The 23,836-nt window shown below is 36.0% G+C and overlaps 1 protein-coding gene across 1 annotated transcript in view; it reads left to right on the top strand.

Annotated features, from left to right (window-relative positions):
- Positions 1 to 23,836, top strand: part of CDYL2 (chromodomain Y like 2) — a 280,118-nt gene that overhangs the window by 223,246 nt on the left and 33,036 nt on the right. Inside the window, exons 3-4 of the mRNA XM_051975112.1 lie at positions 3,901 to 4,118; positions 11,690 to 11,862. Of these exons, the coding sequence (XP_051831072.1) occupies positions 3,901 to 4,118; positions 11,690 to 11,862 (391 nt within the window). The remainder of the gene's footprint in view (positions 1 to 3,900; positions 4,119 to 11,689; positions 11,863 to 23,836) is intronic.

The raw sequence follows: 23,836 nt of genomic DNA, 5'->3' as shown, positions 1-23,836 counted from the left end.
TTGCTAAAATAACTTTTTAGTGCACCAAGGAGTCCTGCTTTATGGTGTCTTTCTTCTCATCTCCTCCCCCCATACCTTGTTATAGCTTAAGTAACTCTCTTAGGATGCTGAATACCTTTTACAATTAGCCTACCAGTCAATGGTGTGATCCCTTTCCCTTGCTATCCCTTTTGATCAGTCTGGTAAACTGGATGGATTTAGCCTATCAGTCAATGGCATTATTACCATTTACTGCCTTTCTCCTGGATAACTGAATTCCACTAGGGAACTTGTCTTTTCTACTGTTAATTGTTAAACCCCCTTTCTTGCTAATTATAATCTTCTTTCTATTGTTCTCCTGAATCTATTTCATATTTACCATTCCTGGTGTCTATTTTACCTGTTCATTTTGTCCATAACCTCTTCTTGTAAATAAAGGTAAATGGCAAAGAGAACGCCATTGTGAATTCTTCACAAGTAGCTGGTGCCTTGTGCCTCATATTTCATACTAGGAATTGCTCCACCCCATCAATTGTTGTTGTTGCTCATCCTTCCTTCTTGAAGAAGACTAATTACATGTTGAGGGTGATGTCTTGACTTGCTTATAAATTGGAGAAGAGTGGGTCAGAGTTACAAAAAGTCATCAGCTTCACTCTTTCCTCCAGAGTTCTCCAGAGGCAAGACAAAGGTCAAGATGACTGGTAATGGCTCAGGATCCAGTGGGCTAAATTAAGATTTTTCCCTGGTCTCAGTTTATCTGAGGTCTCATCCATACAATGACTAAGAGATGGGGAAAGAATTGAGATAAAAGATGCTTCAATTTATAATCACAAAGATAACTGCATGGGAGTGGAAGACCCTCTAAAATTTCTGGCTAGAACAGAAAGCAATTGCTGTTTACATTCTACCATCAAATCTAAACAATGAGCTACTAAAGCTTGAGTTGGGGCTTTTATTCACCAATGAAAACTAGATTAATTTGGGTTTTAAGATGGAGTCTAGTAACTCTATTTAAAACACAATGAGTTTTTTAAAAACCTGTTTTTTCTGAGCTATATTTCAAGAAATCAAAAATTAAAATCACACTAGACAAAAAATAAATTGTCCCAGTTTTTTTTTTAATTAATATAAATAAAAAGAAGAAGGGGAAAAAAAAAACAATAATGGTATTCCCAAACTTCTGCTTGAATTGGCAGGTTGAGTCCCAAGAAGGCAGTGACTACTACTACCTGGTAAAAATGATTAATACAAAATGTTCTCCAAAGAATCTAGTTTATTCCTTCAGGAAAAGGTTCATAAAGGCTTATTATCTAAACGAGTTCTAAAAATGGACCAACCTCTCCTGAGGGTCCTATAGATTAAAGCTTCTAAAACTGTGGGTCACAACCCTTGGCAAAAATAAAGGGTTTCTAAAAGTTCTATATCCTACAGTGTCAACTATTCTACCAAGATGTATTTCTTTATGTAAAAATAAATAAGCCTATCCATCCCATTAGTATGCAAATTTGCTTTCATCTTTAATAAATGGTAAATTTTTTGTATATCAAAGAGTTGTTTTAAAATATTTTTTTATGATTTATTTCTAGTAAATATTTGATTTGTAAATTTATTTTATATATCTGGGATTATGTAAAAAATTCTCAGGTAAAACGGGGTCTTGAATGAAAAAAGTTGCTCTACACTTCTACCATATTCCAAATCAGTTGTGAAAATTTTACAGCTAGAGAATGATTAATTTAGAAGTATAGGGAAGAAGGTAAAAATTGGATGATATATCCATTTACCTTCTGTGCAGCTGGGGGAGTTTTCTGCTGTTTTCTTTGCTCTATTGCCTAAACATAGCTAATGTTACCTTTGGCAAAGTAAGTGTTACAGAATTTTTGCATTGACTTCTAGCAGAATTGGCCAAGTTTTAAAAGAGATATTTGCTTTTTGTTTCTTTTTCTTTTCTTTTCTTTTTTTTACAGAAAAATTGTAATCTGTTTTTACCATTTATCTCTTTAACCTGGACAGGCCATTTAATCTTTTCTGAGTCTGACTTTCCTTATATGTAGAAAAGAGGTGATGCTTGTTTAGTGATAGAATTGTTATTAGGAAAACAGTTTGCAAACCTTTTAAGTGTTGTAGAAATCCAAATTGTTGATCTCCTTTTTTTTTTTCATTATTATTATTATTGTTTCTACTTCTTCTTCTACCACCACTACCATTTACCAATTACCTCTTTGCATCCAGCCCTTACTTTTAAGAAAGATAATCCCTTTAATAAGAAATGAAGAAAGTATCAATTTCCCATGGGGATGGTTCCCATTGGATGCAATTGTTCTGTTCTCAGTATAGACTGCTGGTTCCCTATTCCCTTTCTCCTTTCCCCACCTGGCAATCACCATCTGCAGTTGGCAGAAGTAGAGTCTTAAGGAGACTTCAGGATAGTATCCTAGATGACTCATACCAAAACTTCAGTCCCATCTGATTTGAACAGAAGTGATAATACTACTTAAGGTAAAGACACTTGAGTATTTATCAGATCAAAATGACACAAGCAACATGAATTCTGAATACAGAAGTGCCTTTCTTGCTTTATTTTTTCTATATTTCTATATTTTATCTACATATCTATATTTATTTATATTTTAATGTGAAAAAAACAGCTCAGCCTATTTGGAATTCTCTCCCATCTGTGTTCTGCCTCATATTTTTCTCTCTGAGGTGAAGGGTTTTTTTTTCTCTCTCTGGACTCAGTTTGTCCCTTTGAACAAAGAAGGATGAAGGAGTTAGATTAGATCAATAAGTCCCTTCCAGGAATCCCAATTTAAGATTCTATCTCTACTCTCCACTCCTTTTGTAGATTTCCACCACTATTTTTCCCTTATGAATGTAGACAATTTTTTGGGCAAATAAACAATTTTTATCTGCATATCTTCTCAAAGATGTGAACCAGCCAGAGAAGTTGTTCTCTTTGTCTCTGAGACTAACCAGGGCTTTAGTAAACATCAGCAATTGGATGATTCTCACCAGCTATTCTATCCCTAGCACTCTCCTTACCTCCTCATATACAGGATGCATACCCAGTAGCAGAAGTTCATTGCCTTCCCCAGTGAGGGTGGTTAAGTATCACCTGGACATGCTCAGATGCATGGATGCAGGTCTGTATAAATTGTCTGGAACCTTGCTGTAGTGATACCTGCTCCCTTCCATTGTCAGAAGTTGGAGGTACTGTGTGGAGCATCCTCATCTACAACCTGAACAGAGTTGAGAGAAGAGCAGGGCCGTTGCTTTCTACACTCTGGAGAAGGAGAACAGGGCTCTCTGGATTTCAGAGAACATTCTGGAGGGAAGTTTCCATAATTTTCCCTTCTTAGATGAAGAATCTGAATTTAGGGACTTACATAAAAGTTCAGAAAGGAGCATAGACATCATAAGGGGGAAACATCATAATAGCATTTTCTTTAGTGCACCAGGATACACATTTTCCCCTCCTGAGACTTTATATCTAAAAAGCCCCTGGTTGTCATTGACCTCAAGGGACTCTGCACCAATAGTATAAAGGTAGGAATTCCATCTATAGTTTAGAGCTAATACATAGGTATATCTAATCCTAAAAAAGGATTAAAGTTGCATCTAATAAATAACTAATAGAAATAACCATTAGCTGAGTTTCTAGTCTGTAGACCAGAGAGCTGTTTTTTAAATATATTTGTAAATCCCTTAAGTGGTCTATTGAAGTCTGTGATCCCCTTCTTAGAATATTGGTTTTAAATGCATAAAATGAAATGTGTAGGAGTCCAATTATATTACAATATAGTTATCTGTATGGTCATGCTTAAAAAAAAAGTTCATGGATCCCAAGTTAAGAAAGCCTGCTCTAAATGCTTCTTAAACACTGTCTGTTCTCTATATCATATTTTGTTTCAAATTTGAAAGGTTCTACTCTGACCAACGGAGGTCTACACTTGCATAATCCTGTGAAGAGGAAAATTGAAGGGGACAAAGATTACGTCTTTGATAAGAGGCTCAGGTATAGCGTCCGTCAAAATGAGAGCAACTGTCGGTTTCGAGACATTGTGGTGCGGAAGGAAGAAGGATTCACACACATTCTGCTGTCCAGCCAGACTTCTGACAATAATGCTCTGACACCTGAGGTAAGAGAGAAGGCTCCAAGGGGTTATGGGCTAGGCTGGTGACCTTGACACTTTGATCAAAATATTGAATATAATTATCTTTTTCTTAGCTACACAAAGAGTAGTTTTTATAAGAGTAAGACAATTGACTAGTGGGAAACAAAATCAAAACTATGAAAAGATTGTGTTTTGTTTTGTTTTTTCCCACAAAATCAGAGCTGAAATGGTACCTAGGAGGTCTAGACAAACCCAAAACTGATTAGGAAATCTTTCTGTAACATTTCCAACAAGTGGTCATCCAGCCTACATGTGAAGACTCCAGTGAGGAGGAATTCACCATTACCTTTCTTTAATGGTTCTACTAAGAAGTTTGTCTCCACCTGTCCCCCTTACATGAAGCCTAAATCTCCCTCACAAGTCAAATCTAGAAGCATTTAAGCACCTACTATGTGCCAGGCACTATGCTAAGTGTTGGGGATACAAAGTAAAACAAATAAAGTGCTCATTTCTCTTCTCCAGAAGCTCATAGTCTCTTGGCTTCTTTTATCCATTATTCCCAGATTCCTCTTGGAGAGTCAAGTAAAATAAATCCATTCTGTCTTCCCTATGACAGCTCTTAAAGTACTTGAAAATGGCAATCGCATTCCTCCTAAATCCTTCTCTTATAAGGCTAACCATCCCCAGTTTTTTCAAATTGATTCTTACTTGAATTTTACTTACTTAGTTACTTACAGGGTCTCTCCACCCTGGCATTTATTAAATGCCTATTTATATGACAGGCATGGTGATGAGTTTAAGGAATAAAATAAAGGCAAGCGATACTCCCAATTCTCAAGGAGCTTTGTCTAATGGTGGAGACACATGTAAATAGCTATATACATATAGCATGTGTACAGGATAAATTGGAATAAACCACTAGGAGACTTCCAGCTTTTGAAGACCTCTAAAAATGGCGAACTCATTACCGTCTGAGGTGGTGCATTCCACGTCTGGGTAGCTCTGATTGGTAAGACGTTTTTCCTTACATCAAACCAAAACTTATCTTTTATTTCCTGATGCTAGCACCTCTGTGACTAGACTAGATCTTTGTTCCATTGACATCCACTAAGTATCTTGAAGACACATTTCATAGTCCCAAGGTTCAAACATCCTTAGTTTCTTCAACTGATTCTTACATGTCATGACTAAGGTCTTTCCCAATCCTGATTTTCCTTCTATAGATTGTCTTCATTTTTCCTCCAGCTGAAAGTCTTCTAAAATGTGGCTGAACTGAATTTGGTACTGCTTAGCTCATTCTGAACACAATGCATCTCCAAATGAAATCTGAGACCCCCCAGCCTTCTAGTGACCTCTCATTACCTGTCCACTCTCATTGAGCTGGAAGTTTGTCTGGCTATCTCCCTTTCCCCCTCCTTCTTGGACATGTGCAATTATATTTTGTACACATTTAGGACTTTCTTTTACTTTACATTTATCCCAGTTAATATGATCAATAATCTCATTAGATTTGGTCTGTCACTCTAGATTGTCAAAATCTTTTTGGATCCTGCTCCATTATCCAGTATCCTTAGCTATCCCTCCAAGTTTCCTGCCATCTGTAAATTTGACAAACATGCCTTCATCAAAATCATTTTTTGAACAGGGCAAAGGTGAGCCTGTCCAGATCTACAGAGACCTCCTTCCTTCCCTCTCCATTAACATTGACAAGTTTCTATGTTTTCTAAGTCCCTGATCCTAATTTATTTTTGAGTTCTTTTCTATGTACAGGGGGAAAATGTACCTTTTGATATCCCTTCTTCCAAATATTCCCTCTCTAAAGCGGTGGGGGGGAGAAAGGGAAAATTTCTCAGGGTCTTCTGGCTTGACAGCTCCTGAAAAATACCCAGGGATTTATCTGGCAATGATTTCACTCAGTCCAACTCCTACCCCATCCCAGGATATGCCTCTTTACAGAGCTGAAATTCATCCTTTCCTGTGGGCAAGTGAAGACCTCAAGTATTTTTCAATACCCCATCCTTGAAGCACAGTTTAATAGAGAAGAAACTTCAAATAGCAGAAAGAGACCAGAAATGTTGTTACTTCCATTTCCCAATCTTCAGTTCTTTCAATTTAAAAAAAAAAAAAAAAGGTTAGACTGGATACTTTCTCAATTTCCTTCCAGTTTTAACATTCCATAATTCTGTTTCTATTAGATCTAGACCAGCCCCTCTTTATAAAAGATCTTCCCACCAAATCTGAGATTTGTTTTGTTTAACTCTTCTTTAAATTCTCTTAGGAGTGATACTAGTCTATAATAGTACCAATATGAAGCTTTCTTTGACTTTGTGACCCTTGCCAATTTTCCCTGTAACCAATCAGGTTACAATCCCTGTAAACCTGAATCAGTTTTTCTGTTTTTGATTTTTGTTTTTTGTTTTTTTTTGTTTTTTGTTTTTTTTGTTTTTAAGAAAAGATTAAAAGAGAGAACTCCTCCATCACTTGGCTCAGTTCTGCTCTTGGAATGGATGACCTTGAATTTCCACAGAACTGTTTCTTTGTTATGTTGGAAAGATAAAATGTGGGGGGAGGAATCACCTGGAACCTCTCTTATTCCTCTGACATTCCAATGCCTAATCAAGACCTCCCAGGCCAAGAGAGGTTCTCCCTTTGGGCCATCCACTATGGTGCCTCGCTTCCAGCAGATGGAACATGGAACTCAATATTAGAGTCTGCAACACTTGGCAGAGCTTCTCTGTGTTGTTCTTTAATAAAACTACAGATTTATTAATTTAATCCAGTCCCTGACAATTGTTGCCCTCACCCCAAAGTGCATCCCTGTGCCTTCCCCCCTCCTCCACAGCACATTCCAGCCTCTCTTGGCTTCCATTTTTAGATTCACTAATTAAAGACGCTGAGCTATTTTAAGGTTGCATTTGTTGTAGCTAGGTGTCTGGTTACCTTTGTGGAGTGGAGCTAACAAATTTTTAGCCTTCCAGCCAAAGTAAGGTTTTTGGGGAGAACACATGATTTTGAATGAATAAGAATTGTGCTTCTCTCTCAGCTCAGTCCCCTGCTTCCAATGCTCTCCACTCCCCTACAGCTCTTGATATCCAGTTAGCCAGGTGGCCTGAGGGTCTCAGGAGAAATTTGTTGGCACTCTAATTCACTCAGAGTGGCCCACAGGTGAATAAGGTCGCATCAATGAATGTTTGTTTAAATAACCAATCCATCTCATTTTTCCAACTTAAGTGACTAATGGTCTTTTAGACCTAAAGGAATTTTGCCTATATACCTCTTTTCCTTTCATGAGCAATGAGTCTCTTACTTGAGTACCACCCGTTTAATGTAGCCCCCCTTAGGTATTTGTTGGGATGATTGGGAGGCTCTATGAGCTTAGAAAATTGCTTCAGTTCTTGAGACTTAGTTATTATCTCATTAGTCAAACAAGAACAATGAGCTACATGTTCTCCAGGTACCTTCCAGTGCTGACATTCTGAATCTTAATCAGCAATTCAGTTCAGTTTGGCTCAGTTCAGTAAGAGATACCCTTAGTAGAATGGAAAGACTTTGTTTTGGGGAGGGGGGGGTTCAGATAACTGGAAGTTCTGCTGTTTGCTACCAGGTAGAGTGGTACAGTGAGTAAAGCCACTGGACTTAGGAATCAGAAACTCCTGGGCCCAAATCCAGCCTCAGACACTTACTAACGGGGTAATCCTGAGCAAGTCACTTACCTCCATTTGCCTCAGTTCCTCATCTACAAAATAAGCGCTTACTACACAAGGTTATGGAGAAGACTGAATGTGCTGTCCAAAGCACAACCTTCCAGCGTGCGCACTATTATTACTGCTTTTGTGGTCTGTGTCAGCTAGGGCAAGTCTCTTACGGAGGAGCAAACTGAGCCTCACCTCCCCCTGTTAAAGAAAGAGTGGCCAAACAAAGGAATACATGGAGTCTACAGGGGAAAGCACAAGCAAGGAAGGCTTCTTGAAGGAGATGACATTTCAGCAAAGTGGTGGAAGGAGAGCTCACAGTGGGTGTTAAAGGGCCGAGATTTATTCAGTTTGTCTAAAGAGAAGGGGGAGGGGCTCAGCATTCAGACAGCACCTGCTTTGGGCCGAGCTTTGGGCTGAGTACTTTTATGTTTGTTCCTATTTACCCTATCAGGTAAGTAGTGCCATTGTCCCCATTGTTTTTACACTTGAAGAAACTGAGGCAAGCAGACGTTAATTGACTTGTCGGACACACAGCTAGTAAGTACTTGTCTGAGGCCAGATTTGAACTCAGGTTTTCCTGGCTCCAGGCTTAGTGTTCTATCTACTCTATCCCCTTGCTGGATGTGGGGGAGCTAATATGATGATACCAGTGTTGAAAGGCCTCTGATGCCAGATTGTGGAATGACTTGAATGCCAGGTAAAGGAAGTTTGGACTATTTGGGAGGCGGTAGGAAGTCATGGAAAATGTTTCAGCTGAGAAATGAAGCCAGCATGGAAAGTCTTTACTGTAAAACGTGCCAAGTGAGAATTTTCTCACTTGTAAAGTACAATATTTGTTTATTTTCACCTTCCCCAGGAAACAGTATGAACCCATCGAAAGCTAAGTGGTCTGTGGAATTATTCAGTTGCCTTGAATTCAACAGAAATTTATTAAAAACATACCATGTGCGAACTCTGTTCTCAGAACTGGCGACACAAAGAGATCATTTTCTTTCAGTAAAACATAGTATCCAGAAAGTCTTTAAGAGCTTTATTAAGTTTTAATAACTTAAAATCACTTTAAGACTTTTCAAGCACCCTGCATAGACCTGGTGTTGACATACTTATGGCTGTGTTTGCTGTAGCCATCCATGGAGGATGGGTCAAAAGATAAGGGACAATGAGATATTAGCAAAGAAGGAGGACTTTCACACTCAGAGGTTTAGTCTCCCTTCCTGTCTGAAATTCCCTCCAAGTGGAAACTGAAATTGTGTGTGGAAGGATAGCTCAAGGAAATCTTCAGTTGCTGGAACTGGGCCAGCTGGCCTCAGGATGTGTTTTCCTTAGCTGTAGACCCTGGCCTGTCCCCCGGGCCCCTTAGCAGGACACTGGCCTCCCATAGCCCAGATTTGTGAAGCTGGCCAGCCTCCTGTCCCCACCATCCAGCAAGCAATTTCTAGGCAGACTGTGGAGCAGATGGCGGAGCGCTGGGGAGGCAGAATCTTTTTTTCGTCTATATTCATTAGGGCTCATTCCTTCCTGACTCTCTTTCAGAAGCATATTAACCACATGGAAATGTTCAAAAAAAAATCATGTCACGTTGTTTCCTCCACACTTTTTATAGGCCATATTTTCATTAGCTTGAATCATTGGCCAGTTACAACATGGCTGAATGATAACAGCAGCACAACTTTGAGTTCATACACTGACTCTACGGTTTGCAAGCTCTGGTTTGCAGCCAGCTCAGAATTCCATGGAAGTGAGTTAAAAAAAAAAAGTGGTCATGAATGAGTCTGGTTTTCTTGTCTAAGTTCACGAAGGTACAAAAAGCAAGTTTTTCTTGGCCCAAGGCGAGAAAAAAAATTCCCCCTTTCCTTTCTCCTTAGGTAGGTATTCTCTGTCAGGGAGGTCAATGAGATATATGGTATATATAATTTGTTTCTTCACAATTCAAACTTCTTGCTAGATTGAGTAAAAAAATAAACCAAAAAAAGCAACTAACTCTTAATCTCTCACTTTTGTCAGAAGAGAGGGTAATGTGGGCTTCCTACCCCAAAGTTCTCTTCTCTCCTCATACTGATAGAGTCTCGGGGCTTTCTCATTTACCTCTAGACTCCTTTTCACCCTGTGTAGAAGGTTGAGCAAAGACCTCATCTCATCTGACTTCAGGATGGATGTCTACAAATAGAAAAGTCAGCTATACCATTCCATGTGAAGATTTCAATTATGTAAAGACTTCCTATTTGATCTAAGGAGAATTGGAATAATATATATTCATAATCATATGTATAATCTCTGAGGAGAGAGAATTTCATAGATTTGTCATCCTGACCTAGTGAAAATCATTGGCACATGCCTGAAATTCCAATTTTCCATGGCAGAATGGCTAAATAATGCCAGGGTTCAGAAAAACAAAACAAAACAAAAAACAACTGTCATTCTAATTCTCTTCCCTCTTATCTCTCTCCTCCCTGTAGCTTTGGAAGCTTGAAAAGGAAGCTACAGATCAGTAGTCCTCTTGTTCACCTAAATGAGAAGTTCTAATCCCGGAGAGAATTTTTGATTTAGATGGTTGTTTTCTCCCCTTTGCCCACAATGAGTTAAGTAGGGACCATTTCTAGTCTAACCCCTATCAGTAAGTCAGTTCTCCCCCATTATATCCCCAATGTGTGTTCATCCAGCCCTTATTGGATGGAATGATGGAAAACTTTCTATTTCTAGAGATAATCAACCCTACTTTGCACAATTTTAATTGTTATAACTTAAATGTCTTATAGCTAGGAATCCTGTACATACCAGGTAATCAATTAATATTTGTGTGGATTTTGAATGTTAGCTACAATAATTTGAGCCAATCATGAATCATTTTTATATAGGTACATTTTTCTATCCCTTTCATTACACCTAGTTCAATAAGTAAATGAACTTATGGATTAATGACCACTTTGACAATGTTAATGAATTCACTTAGTTGTATTCCCCTGAATAATAAATTCTCCTGAGCTTATCTAGGGCTGAAGTCTAAGGTTATTTTCCAAAATGTAAGTAAAAAACCTACTTTTTCACTGGTTCTGTGTACAGCTTTGAGGTCCTAAATGCAAAGAGCAATTCTTTCCCATGCCACAGACCAATCTTTGTCTCACTAGAGAGTTTATACTGAGGAAGAGACCTTTGATCTATGGATGATTTCCAGTGAGATAATACAGCTCAGAACGTGGAAGACCTGAGGAACACAGGGCAGCTTGATTCAATATATGGCCATTCTGCTACATATACCTTTCCTGTCCCCAGTTAGTTACCTTCACATATCCTATATTGGTAGTCTGTGACCCCCGAGACTGACTTTTTTCTGATATTTAAAGCCTTTCAGACATATGTTCCCGGTCCATACTTCTAGGTTTATTGATTACATGTTATTTCCCTGCATCCCATTTCCATGCCTTTGCACAGATTGCCCTCCATACTCTCCCTTCTTACCTTCACTTCTTGAAGCTTGAAACTTTAACTCAAGTGCTAACCTCTTCAAGAGGTTTTCCCCCTTTCCCCAGTCCTGAGTCTTCTCACCCATCAAAAGTAACTCTATTTAATTTGTACATACTTGGTATTTAATGGTCTACATAGGTGGTGTTTCCATGAGTAGAATGTAAGCTCCCGGAGGGCAGGAACAGTTTAGTTTTTGCTTTTGGACCCCCAGACCCAAAGCACAGTACCTGGCACAGAGGAGATGACTAATCCATGCCTGTCGAATTAAACAGAATTAAATTAAGTTGAAACAAATGCAGAGCAGTCCCTAAAGGCCCAAAGGTCTTGGCCCGCAGGCTGGAGAATCAATCATAAAGAACCAGGCCTAATTCCTCCCTTTGTGAGATGGGTTGCAGCCGTGCTAAGCATGTCCCATTGTTTACTCTTCTCTGTACACAGATTATGAAGGAAGTGCGGAGAGCGTTGTGCAACGCGTCCACGGACGACAGCAAACTCTTGCTTCTCAGCGCGGTCGGAAGTGTGTTCTGTAGCGGCTTAGATTATTCCTACTTACTTGGCAGGTTGTCCACCGACAGAAGAAAGGAGAGTACCAGGATTGCAGAAGCTATAAGGTGACCCACACTGACCCTGCGCCCTGTCTGCCCTGGGCCTGAGGACCGGGGCTCAGGGGGCACCTGAACAATGCTTTCAGGTGATGGTTTAAGGGGATGCCGTAGGAGGGGGGCTTGGTGACTTCCTTTTGTTTTTTGTTTTCCCTATATAAATACCAGTCGGTTCCCAGAATGAAATGCTCATTTGCATGTCTGTTCCAGTCCCTCTGCTCATCCATTTACAATTCTTCATTTTCAGATGAAAATAAAAAGCCTATGCTTTTAATTAATTAAGTAATTAATTAGATTCTCAAATTGATGGTGACTTTTATTCCCTGAGGGACCTCATTGAACTCCCCTTGTATGCTTTGTTAATCGGAGATGCCCAAAAGTTCTGATTCATAGTCCTGGGAAGGGCAGGGACCTGGAAGAACCTGTTCTACTGCTCATAGAACAGTCCTTTCTGGCTCCAGTGAAACAGGAATGAGTGAGTTTATGAGTAGGGGCCAGTTGCTATGTGTACAGAAAGACAATGGGAAGCTGTTTATCCTAACTGGGAGCTAAGAATTATATCTATGTCTGCATTATAAAACAGTTCAGTACTATCAGGGCCAACTTATGATCTCTGAATCATCAGTGAAATCCTGATGTGATATGCTAAATAAAGACCAGTTGGTCAAGGTCAGCCCTGTACACATTGTATAGGCAAATCCACTGGTTTTCCCCACAGTTAGGGGAGGAAGAGCATCAGGTTCTGTGTGAAACTCAAGGGAGACGAGGAAATTCTGGTGATTGTGAGATTCCCCCAGTGTTTCCTGCCTTTGAAGGTTGGATCTCCATGTCCAATAACTGAAAATCCATTACCTTTTTTAGAGAAGTGATTCTGAAATATTGTCACCTGACATATTCTCACCATACCCATTCTAATCTTCTCCTGGAGGGAATTTCCATAGAGCTAAAAGAAGATAACATGGAAACTTTTTTGTTTCTTCAACTAGGAGAAAAGAGATGATGATGGGAAGGAAGAAATGATTTGCAAACTTCAAGTTGCAAGATATCTTAATGGTTATCTAGACCAGTGCTTCTTAAATTTTTTCTATTTGTGACCCCTTTTTGCCCGAGTTTTTTGTGACTCTGGGATATGTAGGTATATAAAATAGGTATACAAATCAAATACTAATAATAAATCATAATTTTGTGATTCCCACAAGACCCCATATGCAATAAAAAAACACACTTTAATAATCTGGGATCTAAATCAAGCCCTATCCTGAAACCTGGACATTTTGTTATCTAGCCCCCAGAGTCCATTTCTGTCTATTTCTAGAAGATTATCCCTTAATATGAATCTTTCTGTAATTTCTATTCATCATTCCTAGTTCATCCAAAGAAGTCAAACAAAACAAATCAATTCTTGGTAATACATGAGAGTCATCAAATTCTTTATTTTTGATTTCCTAGCCCCTAGTTAAAATTTTTTGCTGACTGATTGATGTGTTCCTTATTTTTTTCTTTCTCAGACTAAACATCCTTAGTTTCTTAGTCTTTGTGTGACATATACTCTAAGTTGTCAATGACCCTCTTATAATTGGTGAATAACAGATTTAAGTAAAGGTCACTTTGGTTTAAATCCTACTCTATGACTTACTTCCCATATAACCCTGCGCACACTATTTAGCCCCTTAGGCCTGGAGTCCAGGTGTCAGGTAATAAGGACTTAAACCAGAGTGGTGACTATAAGTGGGGAAAAGTAGATGTATTTAGGAAATCTTAGGATTAGTAAGAGTAATGTATAAGGTAAAGTAAAAAAAACAGCCAAGAATGAAACTCAAGTTGTAAGCCTGGGTGACTGGGGAGGATTTTGGTGCCTTTAGTGGTGATAGAGAAGTTAGGAAAAGGAGATTTGTAGGGAATAATGAGTTCTGTTTTAGACATACATAGTTTGAGATGTCTATAAGACATCCACTTTGATATGTTGAATAGGCAGTTGGTTGAGACTGGGAGGTCAGGAGAAAAGTTAGGGCCAGATAAATGAGTTCTGAAGAGTATGTACATGGTTATGGTAAGTGAATCCTTAGAAAGTGAAGAGACTCTCATATAAAGGGAGAGGAGAGTTCCCTGCACTAATGCTTGGAGTAGGGTGTGACTTGGACTCAAGAAGAAACTAAGATTGCTCCAATTTGATATGCCACACCTTTTTTTTGGCCCTCTAAGCTGCCTCTCTCCTCTGATTGCAGGGCTGGAAAGCAAAGCCTTCCATTATAGAGGGCTCAGATCTTTCCAGCTAAACTCTTTATTTTCCACCAATTGCTTTGCTTGGCAAATATCATCTGGTACTCTCTGGTAGCTGGGCCACTTCCCATCCCCCTTCCTTTTAGACTCTTTTTCCTATGGGACTGAAAGCTTCTTGAGGGTAGGGATTATCTTTCTTTTTCTCATTTCTATTACCGATGCTTTTCAGTGTCTAGTATGTTTCAGGCCCTCAAAACAGGTTTCTTGACTATGACTATGAGAAGTAATAATCAGGCACATGGGAGGGGACCTAGGAGAGAGAAATGTCATGAAAACCTTGGGAACAGAGAGTGTCTTGAAGAGAATGATGAAAAATGCCAAAGAAAGAAAGATGAGGATTGAGAAAAAGCCATTACTTTTGGCAAGAGATCTTTGGTACCGTTAGAGTGAGGCAGTTTCAGTTGAATGATGAGGTCAGAAATTAGATCTCATAGGATTTAGATAACAATGTAAGGAAAGGAAATGCTGTCAGTTGATGGCTTTCTTAAGGAGTGTAATTACAAAAAGGAAGAGAGATGTAGGTTAATAGCTGATATGGATCAAAAGATGGAAGAAACATGTCCAATTGTATTTATAGATTAGTAACTTTTATTACATGGCATTGCATACATTCTTTTCCAGAATGTTTGGATTAGTATCTCTATATTCTCAAATTCCCTCCATAACTGGGAATTTCCATCTTTTGTCATCTTTGCCAATTTTGATACTATAAAGTGATATCCCAAAGTTGTTTCAATTTTAATTTCTCTAATTATGAGTGTTTTGAGCATTTTTCATATAATTATTAATTATTTATTTGTCTCTTCAAATGAGTTATCTTAATAATATTGAGATTAGGTTAAGTACAGAGCTTCTTTTCAGCAGCAGAGTGGTCATTTGGTGCTGCCACAGCAGCTTGTGAAGCAAAAAATACAAAATGACTCTCAGCCATGTGCCCTGTTCTGATTCTCCAGTGACAGGGTGACCTAAAATGGAGTTGAGAGTGCTAAGGATCACCATTTGTATACTTCCCCCAAACTTCATCTTGACTATTATTACTCTAAATGTGTCCAATGACTAACAATTGTGAAGATAAATGGAAGAACAGAATCACATCAATCTTTACTTCATCATTGTAAGTGAATCCAAAAGAATAAGGAAGTTACAGCCAAAGAAAAGATATCACAAGAAAAGAATCACTACATTCTTTGCAAGAATTTTCTCTGATTTCTTTGTTACATCGATTTGTCATTTTTTATAGTACAATAGTATTCTATTATAATCATATGCCATAATTATTTCAGTCATTCCTAATTGATGGGCATCTCATTAGTTTCCAGTTCTTTGCCTTTATAAGATCTTCTATGAATATTTTTTAATAAATGTAGAAGAATACATTTATTTATTTGTTCCTTTTTCTTCGTATTTTTTGCATATAAGCCCAGTAGAGTTGTTGATAGACAATAATAAAAGTTAGTGTTTACCTTCAAGTTGGCAAAGCTTTACAAATGTTTTATCCTCACAATGTTGGGGGGTGCTATTATTATTCCTGTTTACTATCATTTGAATTGTAAGGAATAAAAAGATGTGTTGATTAAGGGGAAAGAATGAGAGATAAATGGACAGCTCTCATCCTATATTGATATCCTTGTGCTGTGAGGAGAAATAAAAAATCCACCTACCATATGGAGTGCATCTCATGTGGTGAACTTGTCAGGAAATGTACAATTTACATGGGGTGGAAAGTTATGGCTAGGTAAGTTGCTGTAAGAATCATTGAAGGGTATGTCCAAATCAATGAAATAACAGATCCATGTGAGTATTTCCCTTAATTATTTATTCATATCTCTTAACTATTGGTGAATTCTCATCAATTTGTGACAATTCTGTGAACATTAGGAAAACATGAGTTGAGATCTAGATTCAAACACTAGCTGTGTGTTCCTGCACAAGTCACTTAATTTGTTTGTGTCAGTTTCCTTAGCTACACAATGGGTATAAAAATAGCACCTGCCTCTTAGGGTTGTTGTGAGAATCAAATGAGATATTTGTGAAGTATTCCACATCGGCCCTGCTGTTATTATTACTATTATTATTATATATATATTATACACACATATATTTGGATGTCAGACTTTTTATCAGACATGTTAGATAAAAAGATATTGCTCCAACTGTAATTTCTTTTTTAATCTAGCTGCATTTTCTTCACACAAAACCTTTTTCATTTACCATAATCTAAATTATCTATTTTGTCATTTGTAATTTTTAAAATCCCCTCTCTATTTGTTTTTATCTATTGATAGTTGTGAAAGCTATAACCTTTTCTTATTGTTTATTTTTGAAACATATGAGTACACAAAGGAGTTATAATCTTGTTAACAAGGGGAATTTATGGTGTAGAAGCCCCTATAAATTCATATTATCATCGACTTAGTAGGTAAGTCCTAGGAACTCACTTGAGGCATGTAGAAAGAGATGAAATGCCTTGGCAAGGGAACACATTATTAAGTTGCAGAGGAGAAGTTGGTAACTAGGCTTTCCTGGTTTTAAAATTCAGCACTCTATCCATTATTCCATCCTGCCTCTCTTTATTTAAAAAAAAATAATGTGACTCTTTATGTCATTTATCCATTGGGAATTTATTCTCAGTGGGTGAACCTTATTTTCTTCCAGACTGCTTTCCAGTTTTTTAGTAGTTCTTCTCAAATAGAAATTTCCTTATCTAGTATTTTCTATTTTGAATTTATTGAACACTGGGCAATTGTATTTATTTCTGGGCCTTGCTTCCATTGACCTATTTTTCTATTTTTTCAAACAAAATATTTTTATAGTTACTATTTTATAATATAATTTGAATTCTGATAATATAAAGACTCCTCATTCTGAATTTTTATGATTTTACAAGAAATCTTTGACCTTTTTTAAAACTTTTAAAATGAATTTTTAAAAATTTTATCTAATTCTATAGACTATTCTTTTAAAAGTTTGATTATTATAAAGACAAATCTATGCTTGAATTATAAAGCTATCATTTTAAAATCATATTGGTGAACCAATCATCAATATTTGTTTGTGTCTTGCTTTGTATAGTAACAATAGTAATAATAATAATCATAATAGGTAACATATAGCACCTATTGTGTGCTAGACACTGCACAAATATTATTTTATTTGATCTTCCCAATAATCTTGGTAGATAGGTGCTATTTTTTTATTCCCATTTTGCAGAGGAGGATGAAGACATTTTGGTAGTTGTATATTTTGTAATTTGTGACCAGTTTGGTAAGTTAAATTGTGGATAATTTATTTTATAGTTATTTTCAATAGAAATTATTTTTCTCTTATAAGATATGGAGTTCTTTATCTTCATTTGTAATCTTTATAATTATACAAATTGATGGACTTGGTAAAGTTTTAAATATATGAATGAACATTGGGTCAAATTTTTAGCAAAAGCAAGAAGCATGATTAAGCTCACCAAATATTAAGGAATTTCAGCAGTTTCTTCCTCCAGCAGCGAAACAGACACTTAAGGAGACAGAGATTTGCATCTGTAGCAAGGGACAACAAAAAGCAGAGAAGTGGAGAACAGAGATGGTAGAGATGTGGGAAGTGAACTGAGAGGGACTGCTTCATTCCCTCTATGAGGACTGTGTTATTCAAGAGATTAGACCAGTAGTAGACAGTAGATCCAGCAGGAAGTAGTTAAAACACACTGAGGAAAAAGAGATACACAGATGAATACAGAAATATAGACACCCCAATGGGGAAGGTATTTTAAGTGACATACCCCCTCAAACAAGAGAGGAGTCCCAGCTTTGAATCCAAAAATGGATTTCCATGAACAAGGAATTGAGAATTTATCTTTTGACCTACATATATTCTCAATAATTAGAGGCAACTCTCCCATTTACATATGTATAATAGTATTTTTTAAAGGATGTTTGTAAATTCTAAATTCTATTTGTCATCTTGGTAAATGTCCTTTGCTAAAAAACAAAAATACAAACACAAACTAAAAACAAAACAAAAAAACAAACAAAACAAGCAAAACAAAAAAACAGTCGATTTCATTCATGGATGGGAATCACATCAATTGGGGCTCATGAATGATAGCACTAGGAATCTCTTGGGATGCTGAAAGCAGACAGTCTTACCCCTGGGGAACATAATGTCAAAGAATGGGAGTTAGAAAAGTCATCCCAAGGGAGATATTAGACTCTTCTTCTTTTGGGTTTTTGTTCTACATTTTCCTGTTATATACAGAAATGTGATGATTTTGATGGATTTATTTTGTATCCTATTACTTTATTAATGCTATTAATAATCTCAAATTGTTTTCTTGATTGATTCTCTAGACTTTAAATAACTTTTCCTCCTCTTTGCCAATGTTTGTTCTTTAACTTCTCTACTATTATAGCTAATATTTCTAGTACTGTGCCAAATAATAGTGACTATTACTTCTTCACTCTGAGAATATTGAAAGAGCTTCCAGTTTTGCTTTATTTCAAATTCTAATGCTTTAAAATTTTAGGTAATTGCTTTTTATCATACTCAGAATCCTTGTCCTATCACATCGATGCTTTTTATAATTCTTCATATAAATGGATATTGTATTTTATCAAATGTTTTTTCTTCTTTTATTGATAAAATCTTGTCTTTTTTTGCTGTTTTTGTTATTTTTACGATAACTCTAGTTGTCTTCCTCCTGGTGAACAATTGCTGCATTCTTTATATGAATCTAAATTGTTCATAATTAATTATTTTTAGATTTATTCCCAGAGTATCTTTACTAAAATTTTACTCAAAAGTTCTGAATACATATTCATTAGTGAAATCAGTCCGTTATTTTCTTTTCCACTTTATAGCTCCCTGATTTGGGTACCTGAACTACATTTATCTCATCAAAGGAGGTTGGTAGAATGCCTTCTTTCTCTATTATTGAGAACAATTTATGTATCATAGGGATTAAATGCTCTTTATATGATTAATGGAACTCACTTATGGATCTGTTTGAACCAGAATTTTTTTCCTTTTTGGTGGTTCATTTATGTCTTTTCTTTATGAATTTCCTCTTGTAAGTTTGGGTTGTTTAGAATATCTCTCTAATGTTTTGTTAATTTGGATGTTATATATTTTGAAGCTAGTCATCCATTTCCCCAAAGTCTTCAATTTTGCTGACATATAATTAAGTACAGTAAGATTTAATAACTTTCTCTTTTCTCTAGTCTGTTTGGACTTACTACATTCATTTTTAAATTAACTAATGGTTTATCAATTTTGATACTATTAAAAACAGTTCAGTTTTATTTCTTAGTTCAAAAGTTATTTTGTTTTAAGTTTGATTTTCAAATTTTCTTTATTTGTCCTTGTTTTAAAATTAATTTGGTACTTTCCAGTTTTTAACTCACACGAGCAATTTATTAATCTTCTCTTTTGTTAAACTATCTTTTCAGAGAGATTAATTTTCCTCTAAGATGCTTTAGCTGCATCCCATATATTTTGGTATGTTGTCCCACTGTTATCATTCCTTTTAAAATAATTATTTGTTTCTATGATTTGTTCCCTGACCCACTCATTATTTTGGATGTTAGTACTTATTATTCATTAAGTTTTATGCCTTTTGTTCATTTTCCCTTTGTGGATAACTATTTTTACTCTATTATGGTCTTTAGAGGATTCAGCATTTTTCTCTTTATGCATTTATTTGGGATTTCTTAGTTACCATTAGTTTTTTTGACAGTAATATCATGTAATGCTAAAAAATAAGAATATTTTCAAATAATCTTATTCAGAAATTATAATGGGTCCCTCAAATCTGATTTTTAAATGTTCCTTCTTTCCTTCTTATATACCTTTCTATATTAGATTTATTGAACTTTTAAAGAAGAAAACTAAAGTCACCCACAATTAGCTTCTATCAAGGTATTTTTGTTTTTTAGTTAATCTTTCATTTTAATTAGTTTATGTATATCTATTTAGTAATGATTGTTCCCTTACATATTCATGTTGTTTATTTATCTGTGGTGCCTTTAAGCATAAGATAATTTCCCTGCTATTACCTTATCCCAAACTATGATTAAAACTTCTGCTTTTTTGAAATCATCTGAGACATGATAAATTTGATCCCAAATTTCTGGGTTCTGCTTCCTGTTTTCCCCCCACAACATCACTCTGTCTCAGTCTGAATGACATTCATTTGTTATTTCCCCTTTCAAGAAGTACTAATTCAGGTTTGTACTCTTCTATACTCCTTTCCCTTCTATGACACTAGATTTCAATCACCTATTCATGAGTTTGCATATAAATACTTTTTCACAAGGTGAGACTTTTAGAAGGCAGTAGCTTGCTGTCTCCTTTCCCAGTCTAGAAGAAGTGTGATTCCACCTCAGACTCCCCAAGTCCCTTCCCTATCTCTTTGAAAAAAATATCATCTCTTTAGATTAATTTCTAGAACACTTATTCAAAAAAGGGAGTGGGGAGAATAGAATGTGGTATGACGGACTAGACACAGGATTTGGAGTTGGGATCCAAATGGAGTCTAGATTTTGCCACTCAATCATCTCCATTCCCTGCCATTCTATCCCTCTGAAACACTATCCCCTATGAAAATCTCTCCCCTATCCAAAAAGTATTATTAAAAAGCTTTAGCAGAAAATCTCCAGGGGGCCTTCTTTAACATGAATCTTTTAACTTCTCTTCTCCACTCCCTTCAACTTTTAGCTTCCTAGGTTTTTTCCATTCTGTTTTGTTTTGAATATCTAAATAAAATGAGATTTCTAATTAGAAATTGTTTGATTTTTCCTTTGTTCATGAGGATATAGTATAATTTGGAATTCCTCCCTATCTTCTTTCCCACAGTTTCACCATTTATTTAAATAACCTTTGTCTGTGATGTTCTATTCTAGGAAATAATATTTTCAATTCTCCCTTTCACTTTCTTATCCCTAGTTTTTGTGATTTATCCATCTACATATACTTTCTCTGTTTCCAAAACATTCCTCAAAGTGAGAGTTAAAAAAAAAACAATAAATATTAGTCTTGTTCTTGAAATGTAACACCAATTTATATCCTTAATCTTTTTATGCTTTGCGTGTTTGTTTACTTTTCTTAAATTTATTTTTTATGAATTTGCATGTCACCTCTGCCTCTTTTCAGTAGAAATGATTCATATTAATTCCTTTTGCTGAAATAAATCTTCTTTATCTAATGAATTAACTCAAATTTGCAGGATATTTTATAGTGTAAAGATTATTTAAAAGACAAAGGTTATTCAACAAAGGGGCATTTCCTTTGATTTTTGAAATATCATTTCAGCCTTTCCTTTTATTTTCTGTGGACTGGAAATAATCTTGCATTTCTCAGACTGTTCTTTTTTGAATTCAGAGGATAGCCCTTTTGGCTTTATGCAATTAATGTAATGTTGAGGTTCTAGAGCTTCACTACAATATTTCTAGGTGAGTCATTTATTCCTATGTGACCTTGGGCAAATTCAACCTTATTAATCCTTTATCTTCATCTGTAAAATGAGAAGATTGAGAAATGATCTCTGAACTTATGCAGTTCTATGAATTTGGGGTTTTTACGACAGAGATGTAGGATTATTCATGTTTATACTTTATTCTCTCCTCTAGTGCTTCTTGGCAGTTATCTAGTATGATTTACTAAAATATGTTATTTGACTTTTTAATTTCATTAAATTTTTCTAGGGAACTAATAAGTTTTGGATTATTTTGCTGGATTCTGTCTTTAAAATGAGCTACTTTAGCTTAAAGAAATCTGAAGGACTTCCAACTTTATTTTCTCTCCTATTTGTTTTGTTGTATTTTCTTTCATATCTGCATTTTTGAGTTCCAATAGAGAACTCAAAATTTTTTTTCATGAGATCAGTTTGAGCATTTCTTTATTATTTATTCTAAATTTCCTAGTTTTTGTTCATCCTTTTGATATTTTTTCTTCAAAAGAGCCAATTTTCATCCTTATCTCTTCTTTCCTGTTCTAAATCATTCTATAAGCCCTTGAAGCCCTTTCTTGTGACTTTATTTTCCCTCTCTTTTGGGATTTTGGCATCATTTCCTTTTACTTTATATTATTTCCTAATTTTATTGCATCTTCTCCTTAGTTCTTGAATTTTTTTAGTCTATTTGTTTATTTTTCTAGGCAGTTTTCTCTTATGCTCTTTTCCTCCTGATCTTTTATTGTTTGTTGAAATTAGTTTACTTTAGTTGGCAAAGTTTTTTGCTGTTTTGAGGTGATGGAAGGTAACTAAGCTTAGAATGAACCATCTTGCAAGAAGCCATACAGAAGTCAGATAGCCCTAATTGCTAAGAATTTTTTTCTTATAGTGAACTAAAAGCTACAACTTTACAACTTCCATCCATTTCTCATAATTCTCCCTTTCTGGATCCAAGCAGAAAGATAATTTCTATTCCACATGATGATATTTCAAACACTTGAAAAACATCTATTATGTTTTTACTAAGTATCTTCTTCTTTTTTTTTTAATAGCTTTTTATTGATAGAACCCATGCCAAGGTAATTTTTTTTTTACAGAATTATCCCTTGCATTCACTTCTGTTCCGATTTTTCCCCTCTCTCCCTCCACCCCCTCCCCTAGATGGCAAGCAGTCCTTTACATGTTGAATAGGTTACAGTATATCCTGGATACAAAATACGTGTGCAGAACTGAACAGTTTTCTTGTTGCACAGGGAGAATTGGATTCAGAAGGTAGAAATAACCCGGGAAGAAAAACAAAAATGCAAGCAGTTTATATTCATTTCCCAGTGTTCTTTCTTTGGGTGTAGCTGCTTCTGTCCATCATTGATCAATTGGAACTGAATTAGCTCTCTTTATCGAAGAGATCCACTTCCATAAGAATACATCCTCAAACAGTATCGTTGTTGAAGTATATAATGATCTCCTGGTTCTGCTCATTTCATTTAGTATCAGTTCATGTAAGTCTCACCAGTCCTCTCTGTATTCATCCTGCTGGTCATTTCTTACAGAACAATAATATTCCATAACATTCATATACCATAATTTATTCAACCATTCTCCAATGGATGGATATCCTTTCATTTTCCAGCTTCTAGCCACTACAAACAGGGCTGCCACAAACATTTTGGCACATACAGATCCCTTTCCCTTCTTTAGTATCTCTTTGGGGTATAAGCCCAGTAGAAACACTGCTGGATCAAAGGGTATGCACAAAGATTAACTTTTTGAGCATAGTTCCAAATTGCTCTCCAGAATGGCTGGATGTGTTCACAATTCCACCAACAATGTATCAGTGTCCCTGTTTTCCCACATCCCCTCCAACATTCCCCATTATCTTTCCCTGTCATTCTAGCCAATCTGACAGGTGTGTAGTGGTATCTCAGAGTTGTCTTAATTTGCATTTCTCTATTAATAATAATTTGGAGCATATTTTCATATGTCTATAAATAGTTTCAATTTCTTCGTCTGAGAATTGTCTGTTCATATCCTTTAACCATTTATCAATTGGAGAATGGTTTGATTTCTTATAAATTAGAGTCAATTCTAAGTATCTTCTTATCAAGAATAAATATCTTCAGTTTTTTTAGTTATTCAAATAGTTGCACTTTCTTCAGTCTCACTGCCATCCTTGTCATGCAGGATTTAATTTAGTTTAATCACAACATTAGATGTCACAATTGTATGCAGAATTGGATTTTAATAATAGAGTAAGTAGGTCAACTT

The sequence above is a fragment of the Antechinus flavipes genome, chromosome 2, assembly GCF_016432865.1.
Source record: "Antechinus flavipes isolate AdamAnt ecotype Samford, QLD, Australia chromosome 2, AdamAnt_v2, whole genome shotgun sequence".
Taxonomy (NCBI): Eukaryota; Metazoa; Chordata; class Mammalia; order Dasyuromorphia; family Dasyuridae; genus Antechinus; species Antechinus flavipes.
The sequence above is the reverse complement of the archived record's forward strand: the minus strand, read 5'-3'. Positions and strand labels throughout refer to the sequence as shown.